This window comes from Nannospalax galili, unplaced genomic scaffold (assembly GCF_000622305.1).
Source record: "Nannospalax galili isolate Female #2095 unplaced genomic scaffold, S.galili_v1.0 scaffold1199, whole genome shotgun sequence".
Classification (NCBI taxonomy): domain Eukaryota; kingdom Metazoa; phylum Chordata; class Mammalia; order Rodentia; family Spalacidae; genus Nannospalax; species Nannospalax galili.
Window position 1 is genome coordinate 584,237 of NW_008342713.1, and position 16,711 is coordinate 600,947.

At 41.7% G+C, this 16,711-nt stretch overlaps 1 protein-coding gene and 1 pseudogene across 1 annotated transcript in view; one reads left to right on the forward strand and one right to left on the reverse strand.

Annotated features, from left to right (window-relative positions):
- Positions 1–16,711, forward strand: part of Fam126b (family with sequence similarity 126 member B) — a 70,354-nt gene that overhangs the window by 30,607 nt on the left and 23,036 nt on the right. The window contains exons 6-8 of the mRNA XM_029566264.1: positions 3,647–3,742; positions 7,047–7,163; positions 8,792–8,879. Coding sequence (XP_029422124.1) covers positions 3,647–3,742; positions 7,047–7,163; positions 8,792–8,879 — 301 coding nt within the window. The remainder of the gene's footprint in view (positions 1–3,646; positions 3,743–7,046; positions 7,164–8,791; positions 8,880–16,711) is intronic.
- LOC103738680 lies at positions 9,842–11,563 on the reverse strand (annotated as a pseudogene).

The window sequence follows — 16,711 nt, forward strand, 5'->3', positions numbered from 1 at the left end:
CAGGGTCTCCCTGTAGCCCCAGCTGTCCTGGAACTCACTTTGTAGACCAGGCTGGTCTTGAACTCACAGAGATCCGCCTGCCTCTGCCTCCCAAGTGCTTGTTTCTCATTTCTTTCACTTAAAAAGTTCATTCATATGGTAATATGTATCAGCATTTCCTTTTCATAACCAAACAGTATTCCATAGTATAAATATACCACATTTTATTAATATACTAATTACTTGATAGATATTTAGACTATTTCCACTTTTTGGCTATTGTGAGTAATGCTGTTTTCTTAACCTGAGTAATTATGAACAACGCTCACAGTTCTAGAGACTTTGAAGTCCAAGATTAAAAAACCAGCAGATTCTGTCTGGTGAGGGTTGCATGCTCTCCATGTCATAGATGGTTCCTTTTACCTGTACTGTCATATTGTGATGGGATGAAAAGTACTCTAGATCTTTCATAAGGGCGCTAATCCCGTACATGAAGAGGGACCCCTTAAGGCCTAATCATCTCTCAGTGAGGACCATACTGGGAATCAGGATTGACAAATGAACTTGAGGGGAGCACAAGCATTCACACAGTGGTAACAGCAGTGAACACTAGACATGTTTATATGATCATGCTCTTTTTTATAATGTAAAAAGTCTATGTGTATGAATGTTTTGTTTACATGTATATAAGTGCACCTGTGTCCTGCAATATATGCAGAGGCCAGAAAGAGGACGTTGGATCCCCTGGTAATTAGCCACCATGTGGGTGCTAAGAACCAAACCCAGGGCCTCTACAAGAGCAGCCAGTGCTCCTAACCACTGAAACGACCCTCTAGACTGGTTTCAGTTCTTTTTGCATTTGCACATATATCTGGAAGTAGGATTGCTTGCTCATATGATAATTCAACATTTAATTATCTGGGAAATTGTCATACTCCTTCAGGGTGGTGTACCATTTTCCATTTGCACCTGCAATGTAAGAGTACCAGTTTCAGTTTCTCCTTATCCTCACCAACACCTAATTTCCTTCTTTTAATGGTAGCAATCTTATTGGTTATGAAGTATGATCTCATTGTGATACTGTTTTGTTTTTGCAGTATGATTTTTTGTTTGTTGGGTTTTTTTTTAATGTGTATTGCCCACATGTATGTAAGTGCACCCATGCTCCACAGCAGTCAGAAGTGGGCTTTGGATCCCCTGAAACTGGAGTTACAGAAGGTTGTTAGCTGTCTCTGGATGCTGGGAACCAAACTGAACCCAGGTCCTCTGCAAGACCAGCCAGGGCTCTTAACTGCTAAGCCGTCTCTCCAGCCTGTTTTTGGTTTTTAGTGGGGTTTTGTTTTTGCTTTTGTTCTGAGATAGGGTCTCCCTGTAGCCCCCAGCTTCCTGGAAAGGGGGTCTAGGGCCTTTTGTATTACTCTGATAAGAAGTGTGTTGTCTTCTTTGCCTGGTCATATAAATTAGTATTTTGGGATCTCCCTGCACAGTTACCCTGGGTGTTCCCTTTGTCTCTTCCTGCATAGATCTGCTGATTCCTGTACTCCCTCTCCTCCTTTGTTCCTGGTGTTCTGAAATTGCACTGGGAGGTTCTTAGTGTGGACTTACTTTGTCTATTGTACTGTTAGGTAGACGATTTGGAAATTCATGCCCTTGAGAGTGGGAAGTTTTGTTAAGTTACTGTTGTTTGTTTGGCTTCTCCATTTTATCTGATTGCTTTCTAAATTATAATTTGGATGTTGAGTGATGGAGTGGTAGGCTTTCCTTTTTTATTTGATTGTTTCTTTTTCTTTCACATTCTGAGAGACAGCCTCAATTTCATTGACCAATACTTTTCTTGAGTTTTAAAGTTTTCTTGTAGTCATGTTTTGTATATAATAATTTTTGTTTTGTTTTTGTTGTGTTTGAGACAGGGTCTCATGTAGTCCAGGCTGGCATCAAACTATATAGCCAAGGATGACCTTGAACTTTTGATCCTCTGCCTTCACCTCCTACCACCAATACTATGCCTGATTTGTGTAGGACTGGGGATGGAACCCAGGGCTTTAACAATATCTTATGATATTTTAAGAGATTCATTTATTTTTATTTATGTGTATGAGTGTTTTACCTACATGTATGTATAATATACCATGTGTGTACCTGTGCCTAGTGAGTCCAGAAGAGGGCATCACATCCTCTGGAACTGAAATTACAGGCATTTGTGAGTTGCCATGTGGGTGATGGGAACTAAACCCAGGTCCTCTGCATAGGAGTCCTTCTTAGAATATTTTTTGAGAATATTAATAATATGCTTTATTCAAAGTAATTTTTTTCCTTTTATGTGTTCTGTTTTCACCAAATTGCTTTTCTTTTTCCTTTTCATTTTATTCTGTCTTCTATGTTAGTAGATTTCCTTAGATGCTTATAAGCCCCTCCACACTTAACAATAAAGGAAATAAAATGTAGAAGCTTTGACCATAGTGGTAGAATAATTGACCGTGAACTTCAGTATGGAGTTATCTCACAGACCATTCAGTTGGGAACTTTTCTAGGTCTGTATCTTTAAGTGTTTCCTTCTAAATGGACAAATTCCCAAGAGAAAACTCTTCTAGTTTCTTAAACTACTGGGTTAGCTGGTGGCATTCTACTGGCCAAGTGAGGAAAGAGAGCTTGGGGTCTGAATATATAATAAGGCATATTTCACTCAGTCTTCCTCTTTTCAATGTGCTGTCAGCCCGTATCCCCACACCTCTCACACACACACACACACACACACACACACACACACACACACACACTACATCACATTTCTACCTCATGGCTCTCAAGTGGAGGTTCTTATCCTTCGAGAAAGAAGATCTTCACTCTTACCTAGATGTATAAAGGAGACAGGATTTAAAGATATGACTACTTTCAAATAAGAATTTCAGCTTAATTTTAAATTTTATGTGTATGAGTGTTTTGCCTGCATGGATGTTAGTGCACCACATGCGTGCAGTCCCACCGAGGCCAAAAGCAGGTGTTGGAACTGGAGTTAGGGACAGTTGTTAGCCACCATGTGAGTGCTTGGAATCTAACCTGGGTCCTCTGCAAGAATAAGAATAGTTCTTAGCCACTGAGCCATCTTCTAGCCTCTCAACTTAATTTTTCAAAAAATTTTATGTGTATGAGTATTTTGTCTGCATCTATGTTTTGTACCCGTGCATGCAGTGCCCATGGAGGCCAGAAGAGGGTGTCAAATCCCCTAGAACTGGAGTTAAGAATAGCTGTTGTGTGGGTGCTGGGAACTGAATACAGGTCCTCTGCAAGAGCAGCCAGTGCTCTTACCTGCTTTTCCAGTTTAGCCCCTCAACAATTTTTAACTCTCATCAAAAAATGGCTATATTCTTACAAAAAAAACTGAAAACTGTAATAGTTTTCATGTACACATCATCATCCATATGAAGTTTTTTAGAAATACAACTTCCTTGGGTCCTGCCTCTAGAGATTTTTAAGGGGGTCATTGAGGCTGAGAATTTATTTGTGGTATGGTTTTTGAGACCGCCTTAGTACAAGACAGGATGCTATAGTTATCTGATAGAGCAATCATGAGGATTATTATTAAAGCATTGCTATAACCATTCAGTAAAACATTTACTATAAGTACATAGTAAAAATAATTGTAATAATTTTCCATTATTTTTTCTAGGTTTGAAGTCCTGAGTTTTCTAATGCTATGTTATAATTCTGCTATTGTGTATATGCCTGCCTCGTCTTACCAATCTCTTTGTCGAATGGGCTCCAGGTGAGAAGAGTGATTATTGCTAGCTTTCATATTCAATGATTTATTTGGAAATATTAATTGAGCATACTTTCTATGCCAGGCACTGTTCTAACTTCTCATGATACAGTAATAAATAAAACACATGGAGTTTACTTGCTATAGGAATGAAAATTATTTTGACATTAAGTGAGATATTTCCTAGCTGAACAAGAGTTAGGTTAAGTCACCTAAGTTTAGGATCTTTTGGCCATACACCTAATCACTCCCTGGATGCCATTTTTTATAAATGATGTTGGGAGTTTTGAATAGACCTGTGTTTGGGAGAAACCTTTAGAATGTGACTCTTGGGGCTAGAGAGGTGGCTCAGCAGTTAAGAGCACTGACTGCTCTTGCAAAGAACTTGGGTTTGGTTCCCAGCATCCACATGACAGCTAACAACCTTCTGTAACTCCTGTTCCAGGGGATCTGGTGCCCTCTTCTGGCCTCCACAGGTATACATGGCACAAGTATACTTGCACACATACAAGCAAAACACTCATACACATAAGATAAAATTTAAAAGTATTAAAAAACAAAAAAAGAATGTACATTTTTTTTTCTTTGTACATTTTTTTGTTTGTTTGAAGTAGGGCCTTATGAAGCCCAGGCTAGCCTTAAAGTCCTGATCGTCTAGCCCCCACCTCCCAAATGTTGGGATTATAGGCTTGCTCCTCTATATATTTTATAAATAATTATTTGTATTGGAGAAGATTACTTTTAGGCCAGTTATCTGTGTGATGGAAAAGAGGGTATCCTATGTGTGCCATGGATTATAATCTTTTTTAAATTCGAAGGGAGGCAGAGGCAGGCAGATCTCTGTGAGTTCAAGACCAGCCTGGTCTACATAGCAAGTTCCAGGCCAGCTGGGACTACAAGGAGACCCTGTCTCAAAATAAGACCAAAAAAAAAAAAAAAATAGAATTTCTGATAGCAAGTTTGGCTGAAATTTAAATTTCTACTATAGAAAAATATTTAAGTAATATAAATTAGAGTCACAGAATTTTAGTTCCGAGTTTATGCTATCCAGCTGACTTTTCACTTCAGGAAACTGAGCCTTCTCAAAAGTTAAATGATAAACATTCTCTTTCTGTTACTACATAACAAATTCCTGGGCCAGTAAGATGGCTCAGCAGACAAAAGAGCTTGCTGAGCAACCCTTATGATGTGAATTTGAGTACAGCCTAAGTAAAAAAAGCTGGGCGTGGAAGTTCACATCTGTAATCCCAGCACTACTATGTGGAGGTTCAAGGAGGCTTGTAGGTGCAGCACAATGGCAGAAATAGCAAGAGAGACCCTGCCTCAACACAATTGCCACTAGCTTAGCAGCTCAAAACATCACACATTTATTATTTCACATTTTCTATCGGATAGGAATCTAGGTGGCAACCTATCTGAGTCCTCTGTTGAGGATTTTTTTTTTTTTTTAATTGGCTATGTAGCCCTGGCTGGTCTAGAACTTGCTATATGGACCAGGCTTGCCACAGACTCACTGAGATCCCCCAGCCTCTGCTTCCTGAGTGCTGGGGTTAAAGGTATGCACCACCATATGTGGCAGCTTAGGGGTCTTTTAAGGCTATACAGTAAGGCTGTTAGATTCAGGAGTTTAAAGTTAAGAAATAAGAACCAGAGCCAGACCTGCAACAGGCAAGGAATGTGTCCTTTTATTCAGAGGACACAGCAGAGGACAGAAACCTTTCCATGTGAAGAAGGAATCTGCATTGAAGTGAGGGGCGGTTTGGACTTGTATAGGAACTCTCTTGTACACAGCTGCAAGAGTTAACTCGGTGCCAGTATCTGGTGACCTTAAGGGTCTCTCTCCCAAGATTATTTTCTCAGGCAGGCAAACTATCTTAGGGTACTAAATGATACAGATTTGCTCCATAAACAGCCTCCTTCAGTCCAGAAGTGACTAGTTGATAAGACTTGAGCAATGCTAGGCTGCCAATTTAGAGCCAGTTAGCCACTTTAAGGGATTTGTGGTTTTCCCTAATGAGGCTTGTGGTTCTTCTGCAATTTACACACTCTTATCAAAGGACATCTGGAATTGTTGTCTCAATCTGAACTTGATACTTGTTGGCAGAATTCTGTTCCTAGAGTTGTAGAACTGTAGGGTTGTTTGTTTGTTTGTTTGTTTGTTTTGGTCCTTTTGAGACAGGGTCTTCCTGAAGCCCCCAGTTGGCCTGGAACTCACAAAGATCTGCCTCATTCTGCCTCCTGAATGCTAGAATTAAAGGCATATGCCACCATGCCCAGCTAGGACTGTAGGTTTTCATATTTTGCTGAAATATAAGTTCCTAAATTTAAGCTTCTGGAGTCTATTCTCACTTTTATGCCACATGGGCCTCCTTGGGTAGGCAGAGGCAGGTGGTCTGGTCTACACAGCAAGTTCCAGGCCAGCCATGGCTACATAGTGAGACCCTGACTCAAAAAACAATTAAAAAGTCCCAACCCTTGGGAGGCAGAGGCAGGCAGATCTCTGTGAAATCGAGGCCAGCCTGAAATCGTGGCCATAGGCAGACTGGGACTAGGGAGACCCTGTCAAAAGAAAACAAAACAAAAGTATATAAATACAAATTGCAGTTTGAAAATTGCATTATATTGATAACATTATTGGCACATCTATAATCTCAGCACTCAAGAGACAGAAATGGTTATATAACAAATACACATATTTCATATTGCTTAAATAAAAGCACTAAAACATTAAATAATAGTGACTTCATAGTAGTATTTTGAAATGTGTGTTTTAAGATTTATATACTATCTAGTAATCCATTGATACAATTAGGGATGAATAAAAGTTATACATTGGTATATGCGAGAGCGAGAGAGAGAGGAGGAGGAGGAAAAAAAATCTCTGTGGAAGAGGTTGTTAGCTATTTGAGAAAAGTTGTTAACTTTTATTGATAAAGCTCACCAGAATAGATTGCTTTATGAATAAAGACATGTTTTAGGCCAGGCGTGGTGGCGCACACCTTTAATCCCAGCACTTGGGAAGCAGAGGCAGGTGGATCTTTGTGAGTTCGAGGCCAGCCTGGTCTACATAGTGAGTTCCAGGACAGCTGGGGCTACAGGGAGGCCCTGCTTCAAAAAGACAAAAAAGAAAAAAAGACATGTTTTAGTAAACAAAATCAAACTTTTATGTATTCATGACTACATCCTAAACCTAGAACGCTGACTGGCATAGAGCAGGTATTGATATTTGAGGAATGGATAACTGAATTTACAGAAGCATACTATTATATTTTATCAGCCAGGAAATCACGTTAAATGCTTTATTTCCTAGGGTTTGTGTGAGTGGCTTTCCACGACAACATGAGAAACAGTGGAAGGAACTCTGTGGTCGAATAGCATTGGATCCTGAATTTATGGTGCAGCTTCTCACAGGAGTTTATTATGCCATGTAAGTAGGAGGAATATGAAATTGTTTGAGCTATTCCTTATCAGATACAATATAGAATCTTTTGTTCCGTGATAGAGCTGTTACCTTGTCTTCCAAATACAGTTTCCTTTCAGTACTTTCAAAATAGCCAATTAATAATACAAGGTATTATTAAAATTATTTAATTAGTCATTAAAATTAGAGTCATCTTAGAAATCATTAGGTTTTCTAGTGATAAACTGTAATCTCTATATAGTTCATAATCCTTGTTCTCATGAATACTTTAAATAGATGGCTCTGAATAGGAATAAATGATTTATGTGAACAAACATCTGTAAACTGTATTAAACATAGATTTGAAATCTTCATTTAAATTTTTTTACTTTCTTTAATGATTCATTTTTAATAGTTTGTTATTTTTATATGTATGTTTGTATTGCCTGTGTGTAGGTAGTAAGTACACCCATGTCATGCAATGCTCACAGAGGACAAAAGAGGCTGTTAAATCCCCTGGAACTGGAGTTACGGACAATTATTAGCTTCCGTGTGGGTGCTGGGATTCAAACCCAGGTCTCCTGCAAGAACATTCAGTGTTCTTAACTGCTGAGCCATCTCTCCAGCCCCTGTTTTTACTGTTTTTATGTGTGTGAGTATTTTGCCTGATGTGTGTAAGTGCACACTTGTGTGCAGGTGCTTGAAGAGGCCAGAAGAGGGCATCAGATCCCCTGGAACTGGAGTTAAAGATGATTGTTAGCTGCCATATGGGTGCTGGAAACCAAACCCAGGTCTTCTGCAAGAGCAGGCAGTGCTCTTAACTGCTGAGCCATCTCTCCAGCCCCTGAACTCTCGATTTTGTTATTATAAACAAAACAGGTGTGGTATTGCATGTCTTTGTTCCTAGCACTCAAGACAGGTAGATTTCTGTGAGTTCAAGGCTAGCAGGCTAGCTTGGTCTACATAGTGAGTTCCAGGACAGCTGGGGCTACAGGGAGACCCTGTCTCAAAAAGACCAAAAGGAAAAAAAAAAAAAGACACCCCCACCCCGGAAAAAAAGAAATGAAAGGATAAAAATTTTGATAAAAAGTCTTGTTTTATAGCCAATGTCGTGGATCTTAGAACAGTTTTTAAATACTTATTTTTATTTTACATGTATGAGTGTATTGCCTGCATGTATGTAAGTGCACCTGTGTCATGCACTGCACTGCAAAGAACAGAAGAAGGTGCCAGATCCCTAGAACTGGAGTTACAGACAGTTGTTCACTGCCATGTGGGTGCTTAGACTCAAACCCAGGTCCTCTGGAAGAAAAGCAAGTGTTCTTAACCACTGAGCCATCTCTCCAGCCCCTGGAACAGTTTTTAAAAGTGCTGAAAATGGGGCTGGAGAGATGACTCAGCAATTAAGAGCACTGGCTGTTCTTGCAGAAGACCAGGGTTTGAAACACAGCACCCACATGGCAGCTAACAACTGTCATCTCCAGTTCCAGGGGATTAGATGCCCTCTTCTATCCTCCATGGGCACTACACGACATGGGTACATGCAGGCATAACACTCAAACACATAAAATCAAAAAATAAGTAAATCAAAAAGAAATTTTTTAAAAAGTGCTGAAAATGAGAGATATATGTTAAAAGTGATCTCTTTTCCACAGGTATAATGGACAGTGGGATCTTGGCCAGGAAGTACTTGACGACATCATTTATAGAGCTCAACTAGAACTCTTTTCTCAACCACTCTTGGTAACTTAGTTTTTGTTTTTTTGTTTTTCTTTCATGAAGAATAGAGGTTTATTTAGGTCATAGTTCTGGGGGTGTACTGACTATTTTTAAAACATGTCTATGCTAAAAAAAATGGTCCTATGGGGTAGCAGGCAGGGGAAGTTTTCAGATAAATTGAAGAATGAAATGTTTTTAAATCTTTTTAGAACAGAGAAAAACAAGCTAAGTGTAGTGCCTTATACTCATAATACCACCACATGGATGTAGGAGGCCTGGACTATATACTTATACTTGTAATACCACCAAGTTTGAGGATGGCCTGGACTATATGAGTTCCAAACTGGCCTCGACTATAGAGTTAATAAGAAAGAGAGTACAGCTTTTTAAATATTTATTCAGCTATCCAGAACAAGAAAGATTCTTTAAGAGTAAGTAAAATCTTCATTTTGTTTCTATAATCCAAACTAGAACAGCTTAGAAATGAAATGGTCACTAAAAAGCAATTACTTTTCCCACATAAGCGCATGTAAATTTTAAATCATTAACTTTTTTTGATGTCTTGATCTGTTTATATGATGTTCAAGAAACTGACAAAATTAAATTGCATGTAAGTGATTACATTATGAAGTAAAATAAGGAAACAATTAGGATAAAAGTAAGAAAAGTCACATCTGAGGAATTTCTTGACCCATGGAGGTGCAGAAGCAGTGTAAACAGGAGGTTGGAGGTGACAGGAGGTTGAAGTCAATAAGGACTTTAGGTTTTCAGTCTCCAAGAAGGACTATGGCTCTGCCAGCATGGTGATTTTTAGCCCTGGGAGACCTGTGTCACGCTTGTAACACACAGAAGTATAAAATCAATAACTTTTTTTAATGCAAAATTAATGTACAGAACAAAAACAAAAAAAAATAGTCCCTGTAGGCATGATAAGAAAAGCCCAATTACAAACTTACTCTGTTTAAAATTTCCTGCTTCCCAACAAATCAGTAAATGCCTAAAAATGTAAATCATCAATTAAAAGACAAATGTATGAAATGATTCAGCAGATAAAGACTCTTGCTGCCAAGCCTTATGACCTGAGTTCAGTCCCAGAACTCATATGGTGGAAGGAGAGAACTGACTCTCCCAAGTTGTCCTCTGACCTCCACATGCATTCCATGGCATATGTGCACGCACACATGCACGCACACGTGCACACACACACACACACACACGTAAATAAATATAAAAACATAAAAAAAACAAAAAACAAATTAAGAACCAGCAATATGGCCCAGAAGGCAAAGACACTTGCCTAGAACCCATGTAAAGGTGGAAGGAGAGGTGTTGGAGAAATGCTTCAGTGGTTAAGAGCACTTGCTGTCTTCTCTCAGAAGACCTGAATTTGGTTCCCAGGACCCACATGGCAGCTAACAACCATCTGTAACTCCAGCTCCAGGATCCAACTCCTTCCTCTGTCCTTTGCAGGCAGTGCAAGCAAGCATGTGGTACACTTACATACATGCAAGCTAAACACTCATAAAATTTATTTTTAATTTTTTAATTCTTCAAGGCAAAACAGACTTTACTGGTTTTCTTTGGTATCTGGTAGCACTTGGGAAGGGCTCACTAGGTCTCTATAGTGTCTTGTTTTCAGGCAGACACTAGTGCTGCTGTAGCTTTTAAGGCCTTTCTTTTTTCTTTTGGTCTTTTTAATCTTTTTGAGACAGGGTAGCTGTAGCTACAGCTGACCTGGAACTTGCTATGTATACTAGACTGGCCTCAATCTCACAGAGATCGGCCTGCCTGTGCCTCCCGAGTGCTGGAATTAAAGGCATGCACCACCATGCCCAGCTTCCTTCAGCTTTTGTACTGCCTGGAAAACCTAAATGCACAGAGCCTTCATGGCCAGGAAGGGGTGATGGACCTTTTGGAAATGAAGAGGAGGAATGGTCTGTTCAATTTCTACCTCCCTTCATGCCCTCTCAAAGACATCATAGTTGGTCCTCGCTCATCTTTTTCCTTTGGTTGGCATCTGTGGGCTTTGTCCTTTCAGTGTTTCTACATGTATTCTTCATAATGGTGGATCTTGACTATCAAGGCAACAATTCAAGCCTCCAGAATCTGTTGTCCTCAAGGTTTTCAGTCATCTTGTTCATTAACTATTCTTGCTTGATTTTTAGCTTCTCTTTCTGGATGGCCATTTCCTAAGATAGACTCTTTTCACAACATCATCAACCTTCCCCATGCCAGGGATGACGTCCTTGTAGTCTTTGATGAGTGTGGAAGGGGATAGTTCATTGTGTTGGTTGGGCTGGACTGATTCCTGGATGACACATGCATGCAAGAGACTGGCAGCAGGGAGCAGACTGGAACCTGCATCAATCACTTCCTGGGCATGAACCAAACTCATTGCCAGCCACGTGGCCCACAGCATGGTGACTCCTGACCCTGTGATCATGCACAGTTACATGGGTGCTGCCATGATAGCTCAGGCTCCTAAATAAAATAAAGTGTGGAAGAAGAGAACCAGCTACATAAACTTGTCCTCTATCTCCATGTGGGCACAGTTGCATGCACCAACACACACACACACACACACACACACACACACACACACACCATGCCTATATCCACACAGAACAGTATTTATTTATGGTTAAGAACAATTTTATTATATTAGAGTTTAAAAAAGAAACCCCCCCCCCAAGGCCGGACATGGTGGCACATGCCTTTAATCCTACCAGAGGCAGGTGGATCTCTGTCAGTTCAAGGCTAGCCTGGTCTACATAGTAAGTTCCAGGCCAGCTGGGGCTACAGGGAGACCCTGTCTCAAAAAAAAAAAATGGTTTTTGAGACAGGGTTTCACTATGTAGGCCTGGCTGTCCTAGAACTATATAGAATAAGACTCTCTTGCCTCTCCCTCTACTGGGATTAAAGGTATGGGCCATCACATACCTCACAAGCTATAAATCTCACTCCCTGGAGAAGGAAAATGGAGGAGAAGGCCAAAATCCATGCCCTTTTTTTTTTTTTTTTTTGAGACAGGGTCTCCCTGTAGCCCCAGCTGTCCTAGAACTCACCATGTAGACCAGGCTGGCCTTGAGCTCACAGAGATCCCCCTGCCTCTGCCTCCTGAGTGCTGGGATTAAAGGCATGTGCCACTATGCCTGGTCTAAAACCCATGCCTTTTAAAGCCAGGTTGAAGGTCAGACACATGATGGACTAGAAGCCACATGGGAGAGTAGGGAGCTTTAAAGGAAGAATAAGGAAGCCCAGAAATGTTGAGGAAGCACCAAAGTATTAGGAAAAGACATAGAAGAAAAGGAAAGGTTATACTTTTCTGAATTCTTCAGAAAAGCAGGCAGACTTATAAAGTTGCAATAAAAAATTTTTAAATGACTGACTGACTCTGCAGAAGCAGCTTGTGTTTATTTTCTTAGATTCTGTATCCTGTCTCTGGCATTGTATCCCAGGAAACTAATACCTTTAAAAAGTATTAAAAGTACAACATTGCAGTGTTGGGTTTTTTTGTTTGTTTGTTTGTTTGTTTGTCTGTTTTTTGAGATAGGGTCTCTCTGTAGCCCCAGCTGTCCTGGAACTCACTATGTAGAGCAGACTGGCCTCAAACTCACAAAGATTCACCTGCCTCTGCCTCCCGCGCTGGGAGTAAAGGCGTGTGCCACCACACCCAGCTGCAGTGTTATTTTTGATTGCAAAGGAATGAAACAAATGTTCCACTACAAAGAACAATTGAAGTTTTATATTTCCTTGATTAAATTGTATATTTGAGAATTTATATTAAAGAAAAAATTTATATTAAGAAAAAATGCTAGCTTCTTTTAAGTAAAAAAAAAAAAAAAACTTTACAGCTATTTTAAATCTGCAACTGAAAAAGCCAGGCATGGTGGCTCACCCCTATAGTCCCAGCACTTGGGAGGCAGAGGCTGGCAGATCTCTGTGAGTTCAAGGCCAGCCTGGTCTACATAGTGAGTTCCAGGCCAGCTGGGGCTACAGGGAGACCCTGTTTCAAAAAGACCAAAATCATCATCATCATCATCATCTACATATGAAGGAGGAGACCTAAAATGCTAGCAGTTGTCTAGATGATTTGACTGTGAATGGACCCTGTCATCCTTCTTCTTTCCCTTTCTCTCTCCCTGTTTAGCCTAGTCTGTCTTTGAATTTATAATCCTCCTGCCTTGGTGTCCCAAGGACTGGGTTTGCAGGTACCAGCAGGTCTGGCTGACTTTTGCTTCTTTCTAGTTACTAAGCTTTCTGTAGTGTTCTCATTTTACTACAAAAATAACTTCTTGTACATTTTCTACTTCAAATAGTTTTAAAGTGTTGGGCCCCCGGTCTGGGGTTCCCAACGTCCATGGAAGGTCGCACCCCAATGACTCAGTTCCAAGACCAGGAGATGCAACAAGCAAGAGGATTTAATCGTTTGCGCAGACGGGCTTCTGCCTCACTCGGAGAGAGAGCAGCAGCAGCCCAGAGCTCAGCTTACAGGCTTCTTTTAAAGGCAAAAACCACAAACCAAAACCGGCAGCAGTGGGAGGGGGAAGGTTCGGGTGATCTTCAGCTTGTGCACAGAGCATGAAAAGGTCAGCTTTTTTTCAGCAGTTAGATTTTACATCTTACTTCCTTGTACAGCTTCCCAGAACATTCTTCTTTGGTCTGGGGGACTTAGTTTGAATCCACTTTGACCTAGGGGGACTTTAGTTTGATTTCATCATTCTCCCCTTTTTTTATGGCAAGATTTTAATCATAAAATCTATAGGTTTTCTGGAAGCATCATAGCAGAACCAACAAGTTCAAGTGGTTTTAGGTCTAGTGACGTTAAGGAACAAAAACGACTGTTGTAACACCTGCAGCATCGGACTCATGGCATCTGGATGGCTAATTTTAGTCTGACCGGCTGCAGAAAAGTTTAAGACTGGAATGTTTAAGGTGGTGGAGTTGGCAAGCCGAAGTGTATGGCCCGTCTCAGGATTTGTCACCATCCATGTCAGCTGCATAGGCACATGAGGATTGTACCGTGGAGTTGAATAAACCGGCAGGCATCTCGCTGTCAGGAGCAGGCAGTCTCTCCGAGAAGTAGAATCAGCTGCATTGTAAGAAGTTGTGTTATAGCTTTTAAGCAAGGTCAGTGAGTACCAATGTGATGATGGCAACAAGGATGATCAAGGCTCTGGTAGGAGTAGGGCATTTGTGGGTTTCCAGGCCGGTAGACAGCAGCCAAGGGCTTCCAAACCTGGTTCTGGATGATCTGAAGGGCTTGGAGTCTTGTTTTTAAGCTAGGGTTATCAAAGGAAGAGGGCAAGGGGGACAGAGTTACATTGAGAACAGGAGGTGGTCCTCCAAAAAGGATTTCGTAAGGGGTTAGACCGTGCATAACAGGAGTATTTCTAGCTTGAAATAGAGCTAGAGGTAGGAGCTGCACCCAGTCTTTAATGCCAGTCTCTAAAGCTAATTTGGTTAAGGTCTCTTTAATAGTTTTATTTTTTTTTTTACCTGTCCTGAACTCTGGGGTCTGTAAGCACAATGTAATTTCCAATTAATCCCCAGTGTTTTGGCCATTCCCTGACTTACCTGGGAAACGAAGGCCGGGCCATTATCAGACCCAATTGCCTTAGGCAGTCCGAATCAAGGGAAGATGTTTTTAATCAGTTTCTTTACCACAGTCTGGGCTGTCTCCTTCTGGGTGGGGAAAGCTTTAACCCACCCTGAGAAAGTGTCGTCTCGCAGAAAACTGCTCCCATCCATATACCAGGTGGCATCTGCATCTGTTAGGGGCTGGTCAGTGAGGTCTTTCCTAGTTCCATGCATCTCTGCAAGTATTTGTTGACAATCATGGGGAATCTCAGTGTCTTTCTCGGGGTTTGGTAGCAGCGTGGCAGGGTTTAAGGTGGCAGGGCTACCAAACTTGATCTTTTCTGGATTTAATAGTAGTGCCTGGTAATGAGTTACCCTGGCATTTGACAGCCATCTGTCAGGGGGCTGTCTAATGATAGACTCCACCACATGTAGTGTTATAATAGTCAAGGGCTGGCCCATGGTGAGTTTGAGTCTTTTACCAGGGATGTTATTGCCGCCATAATCCTCAAGCATGGGGGCCAGTCAGCGGCCACATTGTCCAGTTTCTTTGAGAGATAAGCCACTGGCCTTTTCCAGGGTCCCAGGGTCTGAGTAAGAACTTCTTTTGCCATTCCTTTATTTTTATCTACATATAAGATAAAAGGTTTTGTCAAGTCTGGCAATCTTAGCACTGGAGCTGTCAGTAGCACTCTTTTTATTTTGTCAAAAGCTCTCTGGTGTTCATCAGCCCAGACAAAAGGAGTTCCATTCTTTGTTAAAGGGTATAGAGGAGCTCTATCTTTTTCTTTTATAGTAGCTCCCTTTCCTGTGAAGTGGATGTGGGCTCCCAGTTTAGAGAGTAAATCTCTCCCAAGAAGGGGATATGGACAGTCGGGGACCAGTAAGAACGAGTGGGAGACACGTCCTGTACTGAGGTCCACTTTCCTTTCTGTGGTCCATCTGAATGTTTTTCCTCCGGTAGCCCCTTGGACCCAGGCTGTTTTGGAACTCATGGGTCCGGTTGTTGTCAGGACCGAGTGTTGAGCTCCTGTGTCTACCATGAAGGTGGTCAATTGCCCCCCTATCTTCAAGGTTACCCTGGGCTCAGGGGGGAGCTCCTGGCCCCGACTTCCCTAGTCCCCTAGAGTCAGGATTGGGGTTGTTTTCTTTTGAAGTTTGTTCAGCTTCTTCGGACATTCTTGAGCCCAATGTCCTCTCTCCTTACAATAGGCACACTGGTCTTTATCCACTCGGGGCCTTCTCTTGTCTCCCAGGTTCCTACCTGGTCCTGGTCCTGTTCCCTGAACTATTATGGCCAAAATTCGACTTAATTTTTTCTCTTTTTTTTTTTTCTCTTATCTTTTCTAGCTTCCTGCTCTTTTCTGATTCTGTCCTCTCTTTCTTCTAAAGTTTCTCGCTTATTATAGATTCAGCTTCTCCTAGAAACCCTGCGGGGGTTTTATTTTTTCCCCCTGGGTTATAGCACGCACCTTTGTCAAATTGGTTGGGCGCCTTCCAGCTCCTTTGACACCCACTAACAGAGTCTTGCAATAAAGATGGAGACGCTCCCTACCAGCCACGGTTTCAGGGTCCCAGTTGGGTCTGGTCAGAGGAAATCCTGCGTCTATTTCATTTGGGAGTTGAGTGGGTCTCCCATCCTGCCTGGGGACATTTTTCCAGGCCTCCAGGATGACTCGCTGTCTTTCCTCTATAGTTAAAAGTGCCCGGAGGAGTTGTTGGCAATCCTCCCAGGTGGGTTGGTGGGTAAGGAGAATAGACTCTATTAAAGCAGTTAGAGCCTGAGGATCCTGGGAAAAAGAGGGGTTATGAGTCTTCCAATTATACAAGTCAGAGGATGAAAAAGGCCAGTACTGGATCTGATCCCCTACAGTTCAGAGGGGAAAAACCTGGGCAGTCCAGGTTCCATTAGAGGGGCCCCCTCTATCCCTCCTTAGGTGGAGTCTGTTAGATAGAGGAGGGGATTTGTCAGGTTCAGTGGAATCAGGAGAGGGATAAGGTAGTTCTTGGGGTGGAGGTGCCTGCGCAGGTAGATAGGGAGGTGGAGGATCAAGGAGGGTTAGGGAAGCTTGGTCCTCAGGGAGGATTGGCTTTTGCTTCTTCTTTTCAGGGGCAGACTGAAGGGGCAGGAGGGAAGAAGTAAGACTCAGGGGAGCAGAAGGGGTAGGAGGCCCCTGGCTAGTCTCTCCAGTTCCCCTAGGAGGTAGGAACGGCCGTGCCCAAGATGTGGGGTTCCGGGCCAAGTCTTCCCAGGTGACTATGTAGGCCACCTGGTC